Here is a 16,842-nt window from a genome sequence, read left to right as displayed (position 1 = left end):
CTATTTATCTCGAATTAAAATTGATTATATCGATGGCTCGGCTTACGAAAAGTCTATAAGGAACATCTCTGCTGATGAACATGGTATTGAATTCGCAGCCAGTTTTATCATGCAGCTGTGCACTAATGTTCAGAACAATACCCGATAGGGACCAGTGGGAGATCTGACAAAATCTGTTGGAAGTTTCGCGAATATAGGGAACAAATAGAGGTATTCTCAACTCAGATAGACAAATGGTGACACAGCGCCAGGAAATCGCTAATCCAATTACAAGCACTGAACTTATTACCTCTAAGATCTATGCTGTCAGATAATAACATTCGTGAAGAACTACATACAGGAATTCCATTTGCCGAAGATCATCATCTGCATTCAGCCGCTTGGAAGCCTCTTAGAGTTGCTGGGAAAGACGAGTACGGAAAACTTAAAACGAAAAGCATATTTGTTGCAACTATACATTAAAGAAACCCTGTAGAAAATTAGTACATAGATAGAAAGTGACGGACCAGTAGAAGAAATGAGGGCTAAGACTAACTTCATTGGGTTGGGACAACATTATCTTCACTGAAAAGAGATCAGGTACCTTTCTGAAAGAATAATCCTCAAAACTATTCTATTCATCAGCCCCAATTGAATCTCAAATGACCAGCAGATTCATCTGCGTACATCTATTTTCAGAATTTAAAATTTATTGTGAGTAGGTGGTGGACCTTCTGGTCTGGAGTAGTCTGGAGGAGCATTGGGGTCTGGAGGAGCATTGGGGTCTTGAGAGTAGCCACCATAGCCACCGTAGCTACCGCTACCGCCATATCCACCGAAGCTATCACCGCTGACATTGTAGTCTGTTTCAGCGTTGTGCTTAGCTGGCATTGGTGGAGGCACATAAGAGCTTCCCTGTCCTTGGTAGTTCTCTTGTCCTTGGTAGTTTCCCTGACCTGGGTAGTTACCCTGTCCCTGGTCCCCGTAGTAGTATCCACCAGATACTGGCGGTTGCTCCTGAGTGTAGAAAGGTTCTTGAGTAGTTCCAACTACGGTTTTTCTCCTTCTCGATCTAAGCAAATAAAACAAGAGAAGAATAACAAGAGGAACAGCTAACAATAACCATAGAAGCCATCTGTGATTAGTCCAGCCACGGTTATTGGAGTAGTATATAATTCTCTTGGAGAGATTCGGTGCGACGGAGTCTTTGCTTGTTATCAACATGCTGAGACTGTATTATAATGAACGTAAGCAACGAAATTGAAGAAACGAAGAAAAGAAAGGAGTCTGGCAGTTTAATACAAAAATGTACACCCAAAGTCTTGCCAAGTATCTTTTCTAGTGATGAAATTGCCATAGATGAGCTTCTGCCCTGGGCCCCTTGTAGCCTGACTATTGTCACGGTTTATCCTGTATATAGAATATGGCTATGTCAGTAGATGACTTTATGCTGCAGCCATCATGGTCTACAATACTTTGGGATTCTAGGCTGAAAATTAGCCTCAGATGTTGCAAATGCTAATATCTATGGCGATGTGCACATTTCCGACTGAATTCTTTACATCCTATAAGCTCACTTCTTTGAAGTGTCCGATTTTTTTTGTACCTTAAAAGACGAATCAGCTTCTTTGCATGTACGCAAAGCAGTTTAATTTCCGACTTTGCTAACCTGGGAGCAACGAAGACGTAGTTGTACCATTTAGAGGAAATCTGTACAGATAATGTAATTGCCAAGTTTGTGTAGGTATTTACCAGTTAAACTGTTGTTTCGCAATATTTGACAATTAACGCCTATCAGTTCGATCTCGGTGTTTCGGAGTGTGTGTCCTCTACAATAATTGGACTGCTTTCATTGAGACGAGCACGTGATCTCGCCGATTACCGTTGATAACCATCCAGGCGATAGGATTAGCGGGAGCTCGGCGTCCTGACAGCTTAGCGATGAAGATAGCAAAATAAACCAAAACAAGAACAGAATTCGTTTGACACGATTGAGTCAAACTACTGGCCATCTTGGAAATCCCCTCAATACGAAGCCCCAACCGCTGCCAGCAATTAGATCCATGAGATTACCATTTCCTCAGTGGATAGGCATACGTTCCCCTCTCAATTTTTTCTTGCTGCATATATTGTAAGAATAGCTTAGATTAAGAAACGTTTGAATTTGATAGGAGACTTTTTTCCCGAGCTTATAGTCATTCACAGCAAACTTGCTTTCCTTTCTTGCCCATTTCAGCATATCGTTACCTTTAGAGTTTGAGTTACATTGATCGTTTTATCCATCTTCTGTGTTTGCTGGTGCCCAGATATTTTAATTGTTCTCATATAAATTGTGACTTCGTTCAATTATCATCCCTGAAATCAAGTTGCATTACCGTACCCTCCTCCACAGCATTGAATCATATTTCGTAATTTATCTTCATATCACATAGTCCATATATACAGACGTATATTGTCATGAGTTTCTTTGTTGTTCCGGCAGTTTCTTATCAGACGCAGCAGAAGATAAATAAGCACAAGGAAGATAGGGCCAAACAGCGAAAGAAGAAACGAAACGGCCATAGAAGCCTGCAAACCAATCTGCATCTGACAGACTCAGCACCTGATGATGCTTCTATCGTATCGTCGGCAGCTCCATCGGTGAAGAGCCAATCTCTTTCCAAAGGAATCGAAGAATCTGTATCCGAAGAATCAACGAACATGGAAACTTCCAATGTGGTGGCAGATAAATTTTCAAATGCATTGGCTTCAAATTCTGGAAGCTCAACACCACCACACGGCAAGAATGATGGCTTGGATTCTTTGTTTTCCTCAACCAGGAAGTCTTCATCTTTCTCTGATTTGGCTGCCATTCCAATTGATAGAAACCGTAACAATTCTGCTTTGTCAGCAACTTCAGCTGGGTCGGCCACCTCCAACACAAAATATAGAAGAAACAGTTCCTTGTCATCTTCCCATTCCAATCCTAATGCAGCACCAACTGGCCAACCAAAACAATCTAGATTCTCCAGAAAACTATCTAGTCCCTTCATAGGAGATGCGAAACTGCTCCCCAAAGAAGCGAAGCAACTGGTCTCCCCAAGTATCAAAATGTCTCCAACTCAGCTGCCTAAACAAATTACTACAGCATCTTTGATACGGGGAGATGGTCACCCGGTGATTGCACCATTTAAACCTGTCATTCTGATGTCTGTTTTGAATAAGGTGGAATCTATGCAAGCATTTCTATTCACGCCTAGCTTTCAAATATTCCGTTATAACAACTTTCTTGACATTTTGAGCGACCACCATTATAACGATCCAATAAATTTTGCCAGAGTTCGGAGTCATTCACTTCTTAAATTTATAAACCGCCATAGAAAGTCGAGTTCTATAAGGAACAGGTTCGATACTTTGCAACACCATGACATTAGGGCGTACGAAAGTATTCTTGCCTATGAGTCTTTGAATGTGCGCAAATTTCTTCGTATTCTTATTAGGGAGGAGCTGATACATAGCCATCACCCAATAATTAACAACGAAGAATTGGTACAGGTGAACTTCTCTAACTACGTGCGATATCTAATTAACCTTCCCAGCAATGTCAACCCTTCCACATTAACTGAGGTTGAGAGAACTCATTATAAGTACAAGGATTTTTTCAGAAAGATTGCAGATGCTTTGTACTCCTTGAAACAGGAAGACATGGGTGATGGCTGTGATGTAGAGTTGACTAAAGTCAATCTATTATTGCATTCGATTACCAAAGTGTCTTACGAATATATTCTTTTGGAGAAATATAATATTCAAATCTTAGGTAAGTTCCATAACAACTGCATTCTCGCAAGTCAATCCCTGCGTGGTTTATTTGAAAAGTATAAGGAAAAGATAACCAGCCAAGATCCGGAGTCTACAAAGGTTTTAATTTACAATACGTTTTACAGTGTCCAATATGGTTGGTATCTTGCTCTTACTGTCCCATTTGTTCGGGTTTTTGAAACAAATATATACGCAGAAAACCCAAAGATTATTGATGACCTGGAATTGTACGCCGAAATAGAATCCAGAATCCGCAAACAATCGTTTGTCGAGTCCGATAAACTTTTATTTGATGATTATTTTAAGAAACTACAATTCGAAGAATTTAGCGAATACAAGTCGATGCCACCGGAAAAGTTAGTCAATATGGCCAAAGCAGTTGATAATGAGTCTGCAAAATATTCAGATGTGAACCGCCACGAATATCCTGATCCTAGCGCATCTTTCAGCCACAAGCCAATGAATTTCGAATTCTACTCTGAAAGTTTATCGACTTTAGAATCCAACTCGTTTGACTTAATTCACTCCCGCGATTTACAGTTGCAACTCACACCTACTAATTATAAAATCGTTCTACGAGAATTCTACAGAATATTGAAGGTTGGTGGGAAGCTAGAAACTCCAATAGTCAAGTATGGGAACGAGTCAATATTCCAGGGTGCCAAGGATGGTAAACCTCAATGGGACTTCATGGAAATCGATTTGGCAAACTTTCTCAAAATCATTCCTAATTTCATTGAGGTCTTGCTTGTTGAGTTGTACGAAATATTTGGTAAGGGAAATGTCAAGTTTAGCGTTGTTTTGTTAAGTTCGTCAAATGAGGTCAATAACTTCCTTATTAGACGGATTGGAATTCAACTATTCGAAATCTTTGGGAAGATTGATGAGTATTGCGCAAAATTTAAGGACCATGATGACCCTGTCAAACCAATGTCTACTGAAGGAGGCATTCATTATTATATAAATATTTGTGCCCAAAAGTCGCAATTGTGAACACCTACGTGAAGTCTTTGCGGGTCAATGAATATAAACACGTTTAGAGATGTAAGTTAGTGTTAGCAACTATGGAGTAGATCTTTAATATATGGTCCTGCATGATTGTAATACTTTGACTCATGTTCGGTACTGCAGAAACTCTCCATCAGAAACTTGACTCACTATTTTAGCTCATATGTAAAGTGAAAATTTCCCGTCTCAAATAGTCCAACAGAAACTTCGAATAACTACATTAAAAAAATGGTAAAGTCAGTTTATGTAATTGACGTAGAGAGTGGAAACTTGCAGTCATTGGCCAATGCCATAAAGCGTATTGGGGAATACGACGTCAAATTCATTCGTAATGCGGATGATTTCGAACAGTATGACAATGACATTGAAAAGCTCATCTTTCCAGGGGTCGGAAACTATGGACACTTCGTGAGGGAAATGCATGCGAGAAACTTAATTAAACCAATCAACAAGTACATTGATAGTGGAAGATCATTGATGGGTATTTGTGTTGGGTTGCAAGCATTCTTTGACAGCTCAGAAGAAAGCCCAGGAGTGGATTTTCGTGGATTGGGTTTTTTAAAATTGAGATTAGCCAAGTTTAACATTCATGATCCAATATTCGAAGAGAAAAAATTAAAGAAGTCTGTTCCACATATCGGTTGGAACAGTATAACCGATATCAAGATTGGTTGCAACTCTTTAGAGAGGTCTAAATCGTTATACCATATCAACACATTTAACAAATATTATTTTGTTCATTCCTACGCAGCTATTATAAATGATGAGAACAAACATATTTTGGAAAAGGCTTCTAAAGAGGGCTGGAACTTTGCAATTGCAAGATATGGTTCAGAAAAATTCCTAGCAGCAATTAACTACAAGAATTTCTTTGCAACTCAATTTCACCCGGAAAAGTCTGGTTTGGCTGGCTTAAGGGTTATAAAATCTTTCTTAGAAAGTATTCAGTTTGCCGATGTTGATAAATCTATCATTCAAGAAGTTGTTGGAGTCGAGCAATCCTTAGGTGGAACCACCAGAAGAATCATAGCATGTTTAGACGTCAGATCTAACGATGAGGGCGATTTGGTTGTCACAAAAGGTGATCAATACAACGTCCGCGAAACTGCCCTGAGTGAAAGCAAAGTTAGAAATCTTGGAAAACCAGTTGAATTAGCGACCAGATATTACAATCAAGGTGCTGACGAAGTTACCTTTCTAAACATTACCTCTTTCCGTAACTCTCCGTTAAAAGACTTGCCCATGCTTCAAGTTTTGAGCAAAGCCGCTGAAACCATTTTTGTCCCTTTAACAGTTGGTGGTGGTATTAAGGATATGACAGACCCAGAAACCGGCAAATTAGTGCCTGCGGTTAAGGTTGCTGATTTGTATTTCAGATCTGGAGCAGACAAAGTTAGTATTGGAAGTGATGCTGTTACTATTGCAGAAGAGTATTATGCAAATGGAAAGCAAAAAACTGGCAAAACATCTATCGAAAGCATTTCTGCAACTTTTGGTGCGCAAGCTGTGGTTATATCCGTTGATCCAAAGAGAAAGTATGCTGCTAGTCCGATGGAAACCAAGATGCAAACCATAAAAATTGTAGACCCAGCCAAGTTTGGACCTAATGGCGAACAGTACTGCTACTACCAAGTTACTTCACAAGGAGGGAGAAAGGTCCACGAGTTGGGCGCTCTTGAATTATGTACCGCTTGCGAGGAATTGGGTGCAGGTGAAATATTATTGAACTCGATCGATCATGATGGGTCCAACAAGGGATACAATCTCGAATTATTGACTCAAATCAAGAGCAACGTTTCCATCCCAGTAATTGCAAGTTCTGGTGCTGGTAATCCGCAACATTTCCAAGACGCTTTCGAATTGGAATGTGGAATTGACGCTGCATTGGGAGCAGGAATGTTTCACAGAGGTGAATACGAAGTCAATGACGTTAAAAAGTATCTTCAGACCAATGGCAAGATGGACGTTCGATTAGATGAAGAAGTAGAATTATAAATCATATAAATTTTGTATATAGTGCAGTCATTATCGAAACCGTTATGCGCGAAATCGATGGAGTAAATTTTGATTATCCGCATTAGAAATTGTAATGGAAGTGATATCCTGGTTGTTATTCTAATTTATTCAAACGGAGGATAGGAATGCGATTGTATGATGAATACTCGAGATGAGAGATCAACCTCTTGTGTTGGCAACAACGACAACAATAACATAAACATATGTGTCAGCCCCACAGAATTGACTGTTACCGATGAGTATGTCCCTGCTATAATTCGGCGAAGCAACTCTTCTCCTATTCTGTCAGATTTAACCTCGTTATTCACTAACTTAAGAACTAATGAGGCCAAGGATACTCTGATGTCAGATTCGTCGTCTAGAATGTCTATCAAGAAGTTGTTGCATTTTAGCAAATCCGACGACGACTTGAATGAATCAACAAAATCTGTGCGATCAAATGGTATCTTCGGCAGACGATCTTCTGGATCAAAGAGCCCAAGTTCAACGGGAGATGCTTCTAATGACGAAATATTAGCTGATGTGGAATTGAATCCGCTTTTAGCGAAAAGTATAGGTCATATCAAGATCCCTGATATTTTTCTCAAGGAGGGTCTACCTTTACTCAAAGTTTCCCAGAACTCAAAGAAGAGGATATTGTTCAAGATAGACCCGATCAACTTCAAGTTCACCTGGAAAAATGCATTTTCCTCTGTTTCCATGTCGGCTTCAAGTACATTGCAGAGATTGGTGGTACCCAATGCGATGCATAGCACAAAGGCGAAGATGTATGAGTTTTCCTTGGACAATATCAAGACTATAGCTTTTCAAAAGGATGGCTCAAATTATAGAGAAGAATTGCACATTTCGAAGGAATTTGAAGATCAATGGATTACTATTGTTTACTTCAATGAGAAAAAAGGAAAGATGAAATCCTTGCACTTATTGGCGGATACAGAACATGACTTCAAAAGGATAAGCAATTCAATAAAGAACTTGAGAAGTTTGCGGCATGACTTAGCACGAGAACTTTTTGTCGATTTCAAGGAAAGTGACAAGAGCGAAAAGGATAAGATTGTTAAAGGGATGATCGAGGAGAGTGATAAGAGTGTTAGAGAATTCTTGTCTTTTGAAGACATTCTCAAATATTCCAAGCGTTTGAATATTAATATAAACAGGGGTTATCTTCGGTCTATTTTTGATGAAGTCAAAAAAGTCAACGATAAAGAAGACGAAGTTTGTGGAAATGGTCTAAATTTTGATCAATTCAAATTGTTCGTGTCGACTTTGAAGAAGAGAAGCGATATCATGGAAATCTGGAGTTTGGTTTGTGGATCTGGTCAATCTATGACTTTGGAAATATTCAAGCAATTCATCATCCAAGTTCAGAAGGATAGTATTGAAAATGCAGTGCTACACAAGATTTTTAAAAAATTCTGTGTGGATACCTTGGACTACTGGCTTCCTGAAAACTTCAATAACTTTCTCCTATCTAAATATTCTACTGCTATACAACAAATAGAGGATGAAGAACAGTATATGAGTTATCCATTGAGCGAGTATTACATCTCATCGTCCCATAATACGTATTTGGTGGGAAGACAGGTTGCAGGGGATTCTTCCGTTGAGGGATATATTAGGGCCCTACAGCGTGGATGTAGGTGTGTCGAGGTTGATGTGTGGGACGGGGAGGTAGCAGAAAGTGAGGAAGGAGTACAGTTTCAACATGATAAAGAGCCAATTGTCAATCATGGTAGGACATTCACAACTGCGATTTCTTTCTCGAATGTTATCAGTACCATTAAAAAGTATGCATTTTTCACGTCTCCATACCCCCTTGTTATTAGCTTAGAAATCAATTGTTCTGTAGCATCTCAGAGAAAGATTGTGGATATTTTGAAGAACACATTAGGAGATACATTAATTGCTACTCCAATTTTAGACAACGCCACATTACCAAGTCCTAATGAATTGAAGCACAGGATACTCCTTAAAGTGAAGAAAACAAGCCCATTTCACAACTTGATTCCGATGGATGGTAGTTATACGACTGGAACTTCGACCTCGACAACCACGACGACTTCTTTTAGTGAGGATAATGGAACTGGCAGATCATCCAGCTTTAGTGTCCGAAGCAAAACCAAATCAACAAAAATTATAGACGAATTAAGTGATCTTGGAGTATATTTTCAGGGTCTCAAATTTCGAAACTTTTCCCTACCAGAATCCAAAACATACAATCACTGTTTCTCGTTGAGCGAGAAATCAATAAATTCGATGTTGAAGGACGAAACTAAAAAAGCGTCAATTGATAAGCACAATAGAAGGTATCTCATGCGAGTTTATCCATCTAAGATTCGAGTCCGTTCATCCAATTTTTTGCCCCTTAAGTATTGGGAGCATGGGGTCCAAATGGTTGCAACGAATTGGCAAACCTATGATTTAGGGCAGCAAATAAGCGAGGCTATGTTTGACAGTGTCGGAAGAAAAGGCTATGTTCTTAAGGACACTTCGCTAAGAAAGCCTTTGCTTAAATCCTTGAGAAAGCAAGTTCTGAAGTATTCCCCTGGAACTTTTGAGGTGAAGTTTGATTTTGAAATCATTAGCGCTCATCAATTACCAAAATCGAAAGGTGAAGAAAATGCCATCAATCCGTTTGTGCAATTTGAAATAATCGGGGCAACCACAATTGAGTGGGATGATAATTCAATGGCTCTAGGCAAAACCAAGATCGTATCTGAGAATGGATTTAACCCTAGGTGGAACCAAACATTCAGTGGAAAAATGACTGCAGCAAACAATCTAGTGTTTGTTAAATTTACTATATTTGCTTCAGAATCTAAAACTGAAGAAATCGAAGCAAGTCCAATTGGAATTTGCGTTGCTAGACTTAATAATTTGAAGAGGGGCTATAGATATCTTAATGTTAATGATCTATTTGGGGAAGAGTTAGTTTACTCTTCGTTATTTGTTAAGATTCAGTACGGTTAACATTTTTAATTACGGATACGGATAATATATAGAATTATTGTTCACTATAATGAATCTGGCTATCGAAATCATTTTAGGCGTTTACTTGTAACATAAATTTGATTGGCATATTGATGCTTCATAGGCCATAAAAGAACTATGATTGTTCTTAGTGTTATCTATGTCGCAAAATACACTTTACGTCTTCAGAATGTCGCTCGAAAATATTTTAGCAGAGCAGAGCTGCACACACATAATTTTTTTCGATTCAAATTTTATTTGAGATTAGTGAATTCTTCACGGCTTTGACAGATAGATAGGTAGGGGACAAATGGGTAAAATCACAGTAACTGAGACCAAAGGAAAGCAACGCCATAATCCCTTGTATAAGGATATTTCCACTCAAGGTGGTAATTTGAGGTCAACACCTAGGTCTTCGCAGGCGGGAAGTAGAAAAAATGAAGAAGAAGAGGAGTACCTTGATGCAAGCACTTCTAGAAAGATTCTACAGTTAGCGAAAGAACAACAAGAAGAAATACAAGAGGAAGAGAATGTTTTCCTAGGCAAGCCATCATTTGCAGATTCATTTAGAGCACAAGAGAGTGGTGAAGAAAGCGAGGAAGACGTAGATGAAGAGGATGAGTTCGAATTTGAAGAGGAAGAACTATACGAAGAGCAAGAAATTGAAGTAGATGAAAAAGATGCCGAGTTATTCAATAAGTATTTCCAAAGTAACGGACCATCCGAACATGGCGGTGAATCCTTTAATTTGGCTGATAAAATTATGGCCAAAATTCAAGAAAAGGAAATGATGAAAGAAAAGGCATCAAGACCTACGGATGCGGTTTTGCTACCTCCTAAGGTGATTGCTGCATATGAAAAGATTGGTAAGATCTTGTCCACTTATACTCATGGAAAGTTACCTAAATTATTCAAGGTTTTACCTACTTTGCGTAATTGGGAAGATGTCTTATTCGTAACAAATCCAGAGCAATGGACTCCGCATGCTGTATATGAAGCTACCAAATTATTTGTATCCAACTTACAAGCCCCAGAAGCTCAAAAGTTTGTGGAGAGTGTCTTATTAGAGAGATTCAGAACATCTATTGAAGACTCAGAAGACCATTCATTAAACTATCATATTTACCGTGCCTTGAAGAAGTCGTTATATAAACCTGCAGCATTTTTCAAGGGGTTTTTACTTCCTCTCGTTGACTCTTATTGTTCTGTTAGGGAAGCTACTATTGCTGCTTCTGTGTTGTCAAAAGTATCAGTTCCCGTTTTGCATTCCTCTGTGGCATTGACTCAATTATTACAAAGAGACTTTAAACCATCAACCACTGTCTTTATCAGAGTATTAGTGGAGAAGAAATATGCTTTACCATACCAAACTTTAGACGAATTGGTATTTTACTTCATGAGATTTAGAAATGCTGTCCAACAAGATTCTATGGAAATTGAAATATCCGAAAATAGGGAACCTCAGTTGCCAGTAGTGTGGCACAAGGCATTCTTGGCATTTGCACAACGCTACAAGAATGATATAACCGATGACCAGAGAGACTTTTTGTTAGAAACTGTTAGGCAAAGATTTCATCACGCCATTGGACCCGAAATTCGTAGAGAACTCCTAGCAGGAAAGCCAAGATTGACGTCGGAAGCACCCAAGATTGCAATAATGCAAGATGCCTTCTAGGTTTTCAATAATTGTTTGTATATTATATTGGATATTTTACTTTAAAAAAATGATTTTTGTCTAATAGTTCAAACATGTACCTCGACAGATGTTCTCTTTCTTGCATCTTCACATAATTTGTCAAAATCAGCAAATAAGGAATAGTAACTTTGTACTCCCCCAATAATTGTCAATGCAACGCAACTTCCAATCCATAATCCATCTAGGTGTCCCTTCCAAGGCGAATAGAATGTTAAATATATAGATAATGGCAATCCCACTACATAGTATGATAGCAAATTTACGATACCTCCAATCTTTGTTTGGCCCTGGCCCCTGAGGCAGCCTGCTGAATTTGCGTTAACTGCGTCAGAAATTTGCATCAACGCGATCAACCACATTATTTGTCCAACCATTTTAATAACATCTTCATCATCAGTGAAGGCTTTGGCAATTGGTCTCTGAAAACAATAGAGAGCCAAGAAATTCAAGAATGAGATTATAAGTCCAAAGCTTAAAGCAACTTGTGTACTCTTTTGGGCAGCAGGTCCCAATCCTGCCCCTAAAAAGTTGGCAATACGAGTGGATGCAGCAATTCCAATTGCAAATGGGACTTGGTACGTTAATGAAGCCATAGTGGTACCGATAGACTGTGCAGCAAGAGGTACTGTTCCCAAGTATGATGCGAGCAATGTCAAGATTTCAAATGCAAGAAATTCAGCTTCCAACATGACCAACCCTGGAATTGCCAACTGGGCCAATTTGCCCCAATGGGAAAAAGCTTCAGAAACATTTAAGCCTCCCCAACATATCAACGGATGCAATCCAGTTGGAGTGCTTTCGGGCTTAACCAAGAAAATTGTGCTACCGATTAAGCCAATTGCCATCAACCAATAGTTGATAGAAACAGCAATAGGAGCTCCAAGGTATCCAAACCGTTGAACCAAAAGAATGTTCATGAATAAGTTTGATGGAGCTGCAACTAATAAGACATACGTGGAAATATGATATATTCCTTGGGCTTGCAAGAATCTCTTTCCACATTCAAAAGCAATGTAAGCAGGAATTCCTGGAGCAATGTATTTTAAATATACTGCTGCAAGTTTTGCAGTATCTTTATCAGGAACGATTAAACAAATTAATCTATGACCAAAGAAAATCCACGCAACCAAAACCGGAAGCATGACAACTAAAATCAATGCAACACACTTCTGCAAATATGATCCCACTAAGGAATATCTCTTTGCACCAAAAGCTTGTGGGCACAACGTGTCTAATGCTGTTGCAATTCCTTGAATCGTGGCGTAGCCTGTGATATTTGCAGTCATAGAACCCATCGAAACAGCTGCCAACTCAGTCGCACCCAAGTGCCCAACACTAAAGACTGAAACAGTGGATAAAGAGTTTTGGAGAAGAAATGTGAGAACTAGAGGAATAGATGATTTAACTAAAGCTTTCAATTCGATTAAAGACGTTGTGGCTTCGATCTTCTTATTCACTATTGCATCCTCAAAAGCATCGATAACCTCTTCTTCATCACCGTTGACAACAATATTGTTGTCTTTCAAAAGCTCTCTCTCCTCCTCTACCAATTCCTCAGCAATTTGTGATTTACGACGAAATCTATTCTTGTTTCCTGGTATTAGCAAGGGTTGTATTTCATCAGCAATGTTTGATGGTAAAAGGTCATCAGCCTCGTGAATTTCAAAAGTTTCATTGTCTTCTAGTCTAGCCAGAATGAAATCTGAAGGAACGTATAAACCACCCTTACCAACAGAACCATACACAATAGATGCCCTTCTCTGAGTATTCGAGTGTGTAAATTGATGTGACTTGTTATCGTTGGTATACGACGACATCTTCTGCTTGCTATCAACTTCAACTATTTTGTCGAAAGAGAAATTCAAAGGCTTTATATTAAAATTGTTATCTTCGCAGAAAATATCCGCAGCGCTTCCGTTTCCGGAGTGCTCATTGCGCTTCAATTTAGTTGAGAGCCATAGTTCTTCTAAATTATATACAGTACTAATTGTACCCAAATACAATGCAACAAGACAACCTACTGTTGTTCATTAATGTTTGATAAGAGTTGGGCTAAGCATCTTTTCGTAGCAACATCATCTTGAAGTATAAATGAAAACGTTCCGTCTCTAAGAGGTTCTGGCAAAATTGTAGCCAAAGCTTTTCTAGCTTCCAAATTGTCAGATAACCTCATATAGCACCTAATAACATGCTTCAATAATCTTCCCGAACTGTTTGATGTTTGCTGAGGAGCTTGGTTGTTTGTAATTGCTCCGAGCTGGTCAATCATCTTGGATAGCACTGAAGCGACAGTATGAAATCTTTCATACGTGGTACAAATATAAGTCAAGCCTTGGTCGTCGAGTAAGATCTTCTGTAAAATGAATATGGCTACCGTTTTTGACAATTCGGACGATATTTCCATGATATTTAAACAGAGGGGAACGATTTCCGTAGTAAGCAAGAAATTGATGACCTCTGGAGTATCATTTTTCACTAATGCTCCAATTACACCCAAGCTTGTCAATCTCAAGTATTCAAATGATCTTTGTCTAGCATTAGTCGACAAAAAAGGATACAAATATAACGGCAAATTAGCACTTAAGAAAAGTCCCCTTGTTTGTACGTTAGAGGCAACACACTGAAGAAGTGCCAAAGCATTGCAAACTCTATTCGAAATGGATGCCGTTAGAACCGGAGGATTCAAATATGGATACACTGAAATTATTTCCTCCAACAAAACTGACATAACACCAAACGAGTTCCACAATACTAGGGCCAAGTCATCATACTGCTCTCTCTTTTTGCCTAATTCTAATAATGCCCTCTCTCTATTCGAACCCGAAACCAATTCTGAAATCCACTGATATATTTGAGGATCGCCTAGAGCTTTGTTGCCTGTAGCTACCGACTCATCGTGCGGAGGCTGTTGGAGTGGTTGAGGTCGTTGTACATGAATTTGACCATGGTTTTGCGCTTGATTGTTTATTCCAGATCCGTACATTTCGTTTGTTTTAAAAGAAGCAAATGAGCAGTAATCGACAAAAAGAATCGTAGTATCTTCAGTTTCAATGTAAATTCTGTTGTGGTTGTATGCAGGAGTTGTGATTTCTGAAGAGTACGGATGATGCCAATTACAAAATTGAACTACAAAACTCATGGAAAATATCATCTTGATTGCGACAAGAGAAGTAAGAAGTACGAGTCTTTTCAAATATACACCATTTTCACGTATTTCTTTTCTAAAGAGCTGTCGAGTATTTATTTAAAATAGCTCATTTTTTAAAAAGTTTACATATACCTTCAGTGCAATGGAAGTATTCTATTTTACTTATATAAAATCAAAACTTTTATTAAATAGAGAATGCTGGAATTTTACAATATCAATTCATTTGTCGGAATTATTTTCAGCCTTGAACAAGACTTTTTGTCGCAAAAAAAAAATGATAACGTTTCTAGCCGTCAATTTCTTCGTACTTTTCAATTCTATCTTCGCGTTCATCTTCATCTTCAATTTTAACACCACCACTGACTACAAACTGTCCCCCGGCTCCGATTAATTTAATATCAGTAAACTTGGTTGCTGTGTTAAAAATTCTGGTGGGAATCTCAACGTCTTCGTCCAATGGGCCTAACCCTGGAGCATACGTATCAGCAAAACCCCACGAATAAACAAACCCATCATCCGTTACAGCGAAGGAGTTATGAGAACCTGTTCCGATTTCCTTAATCTTGACACCATTATCTTCCACCTTACCAAAATGAAGTTTGGTAGGAGTGGGTACAGACCTTGCATTTCCATGTGCATCTTTAAAAGTTGACTTAGGCAATCTGTCCTTAGAAATACCAACTTCCTTCATGTCATAACGGCCCCATGACAAGACATCACCTTCCCTTGTAAGGGCTAATGTATGGTGTTCACCTGCAGATATTTCGACAATCCCTTTACCAGACAAGCTAGGAACCAATGTTGGCTTAGTAATCAAGGATCCATCTTCTAATTCTCCATCTGAATTTGTCAAAGCGCATTGCCCAAATTGATTCAATCCCCATGTGTAAACCTTGTCGTCATGATCAATTGCAAAACAGTGGAAATCTCCACTTGCGATATATTTGATATTGTACAATCCAAATTGCTGAGGTTCTAAAGAACGATAACGGTGTCTTTCGATTATACGACGTCCCAACTGATACTGTTGGCCGTTACCCCATGCATAAACAATACCCTTAACATCAAGAGCCAATATATGATCCTTACCGCGGGCCAATTGCACAATGTTCTTCAACTCCTTAATTTCCAAAGGAGACTTCTGCACTTTTATCTCTTCTCTCAAGAAACCGAGCAAGCCCTCATTGCAACGGAAGCAACCCCAAGCGTAAACATCTCCATTGTCATACAATGCAGCGCTCAAATTATCAGTAGCTACCAATTGTACAATTTTTGAGCTTTTGATTTGAGGTAAGCCTTCGACTAAGCCCGGTGTTGATTCCGCCTCATTCAAGTCTCCATCTTCATCATCTTCTGATTCATTGGAATCCACATCTTTCAAGACCTCCTTAACCTTGGAAGTATCTCTACCTAAAACGCCACTGTCATTACCACCCCATGACCAAATGCGATTCTTTCCATCCAAAGCAAGAGTGTGCATTCCACCTACGGAAAAATCAACAATCTTTGTTCCATCCAATTTCTCCTCTGTTAAGAAAGGGTTTAACCTAGGTCTCTTAACCTCCTTATTCTTAGCCGATGGGCCTAATCCTAATTCACACATTGAACCAGTACCCCAGACAAAAATATCTAAAGGCTCAGATCTGCCCTTTGGAAAGGCATTCACATCAGGCAACTTCGAATAAGAGTGGAGAATAAATGAAGAAGATACGTGGGATTTCAACTTCTTCGTACCATTGGAAGTAGTAGAACTACTGCTCTTTCTCTTTCTCTCCAAAGCAACCATTGCAATCGTGTCTTTATAGCCACGGAATTGTATGTTAGAACTGTCCCATCTGAAGGTCAGAAAGATCAAAAAGAAAACCAAGATATTGATCCGAGAAAATGGTTTATACACGACTTAAATTGAAGCATGGGAGTTCAAGGAGGAAGAGAGACCGAGGATGAACAGGAGGAAATTGTGGAAGGAAGACATACTTTATTCCTTTGAAAGGTCGTTCAACAGGTAAAAATGTAAGGAAAAACTTCGTACAAGAAGAAGTGTTATATGATAGTCGGGAGTTAAGTGTATATAAATCCAATATATAGTGTACCTAACTAAGAAAATATCTATATGCAGACCCATATCTTCAACATAGAGAAACTTGTCATTTGAACATATCAAATCTCCAATTGTTGCCAACATGATATCCGGTAAAGTAAAACACTTGCTACAGTCGCTGCACAT

General features: G+C 38.9%; 8 protein-coding genes across 8 annotated transcripts; 4 read left to right on the top strand and 4 right to left on the bottom strand. All coding sequences in view use genetic code 12, as the record gives it.

The window, feature by feature from the left end:
• Window positions 1–681: 681 nt before the first annotated feature.
• Window positions 682–1,203, bottom strand: PICST_30997 (hypothetical protein; the record flags this gene model as incomplete). Its single annotated transcript, XM_001383531.1, has 1 exon — window positions 682–1,203. The coding sequence occupies one exon, from the start codon at window positions 1,201–1,203 to the stop codon at window positions 682–684; it is 522 nt and encodes a 173-aa protein (XP_001383568.1).
• Window positions 1,204–3,147: 1,944 nt separating this feature from the next.
• Window positions 3,148–4,770, top strand: PICST_43582 (predicted protein; the record flags this gene model as incomplete). Its single annotated transcript, XM_001383866.1, has 1 exon — window positions 3,148–4,770. A coding segment is annotated over one exon (1,623 nt), but the record flags the coding sequence as incomplete, so codon positions are not given.
• A 230-nt stretch (window positions 4,771–5,000) lies between these two features.
• On the top strand, window positions 5,001–6,816 carry HIS7 (imidazole glycerol phosphate synthase). The gene has a single exon (XM_001383865.1). It carries the CDS (start codon window positions 5,014–5,016, stop codon window positions 6,778–6,780), a length of 1,767 nt encoding a protein of 588 aa, XP_001383902.2. The 5' UTR covers window positions 5,001–5,013; the 3' UTR covers window positions 6,781–6,816.
• Window positions 6,817–6,939: 123 nt separating this feature from the next.
• Window positions 6,940–9,771, top strand: PLC1 (1-phosphatidylinositol-4,5-bisphosphate phosphodiesterase 1 (Phosphoinositide phospholipase C) (PLC-1) (Phospholipase C-1); the record flags this gene model as incomplete). The annotated part of the gene is made up of 1 exon (XM_001383864.1): window positions 6,940–9,771. One exon carries the CDS (start codon window positions 6,940–6,942, stop codon window positions 9,769–9,771), a length of 2,832 nt encoding a protein of 943 aa, XP_001383901.2.
• A 310-nt stretch (window positions 9,772–10,081) lies between these two features.
• Window positions 10,082–11,509, top strand: ENP1 (bystin-family protein putative nuclear protein; the record flags this gene model as incomplete). The annotated part of the gene is made up of 1 exon (XM_001383863.1): window positions 10,082–11,509. The coding sequence occupies one exon, from the start codon at window positions 10,082–10,084 to the stop codon at window positions 11,444–11,446; it is 1,365 nt and encodes a 454-aa protein (XP_001383900.1).
• A 5-nt stretch (window positions 11,510–11,514) lies between these two features.
• On the bottom strand, window positions 11,515–13,284 carry ERC1 (ethionine resistance protein; the record flags this gene model as incomplete). The annotated part of the gene is made up of 1 exon (XM_001383530.1): window positions 11,515–13,284. The coding sequence occupies one exon, from the start codon at window positions 13,282–13,284 to the stop codon at window positions 11,515–11,517; it is 1,770 nt and encodes a 589-aa protein (XP_001383567.2).
• A 200-nt stretch (window positions 13,285–13,484) lies between these two features.
• Window positions 13,485–14,618, bottom strand: CAF40 (Cell differentiation protein; the record flags this gene model as incomplete). Its single annotated transcript, XM_001383529.1, has 1 exon — window positions 13,485–14,618. One exon carries the CDS (start codon window positions 14,616–14,618, stop codon window positions 13,485–13,487), a length of 1,134 nt encoding a protein of 377 aa, XP_001383566.1.
• A 163-nt stretch (window positions 14,619–14,781) lies between these two features.
• PRP20 (pheromone response pathway) lies at window positions 14,782–16,401 on the bottom strand (the record flags this gene model as incomplete). Its single annotated transcript, XM_001383528.1, has 1 exon — window positions 14,782–16,401. The coding sequence occupies one exon, from the start codon at window positions 16,399–16,401 to the stop codon at window positions 14,902–14,904; it is 1,500 nt and encodes a 499-aa protein (XP_001383565.1). The 3' UTR covers window positions 14,782–14,901.
• Window positions 16,402–16,842: the final 441 nt, after the last annotated feature.

This window comes from Scheffersomyces stipitis, chromosome 3 (assembly GCF_000209165.1).
Source record: "Scheffersomyces stipitis CBS 6054 chromosome 3, complete sequence".
Taxonomy (NCBI): domain Eukaryota; kingdom Fungi; phylum Ascomycota; class Pichiomycetes; order Serinales; family Debaryomycetaceae; genus Scheffersomyces; species Scheffersomyces stipitis.
Note: the sequence above shows the minus strand (reverse complement) of the source record. Positions and strands in the feature narration are given on the sequence as shown.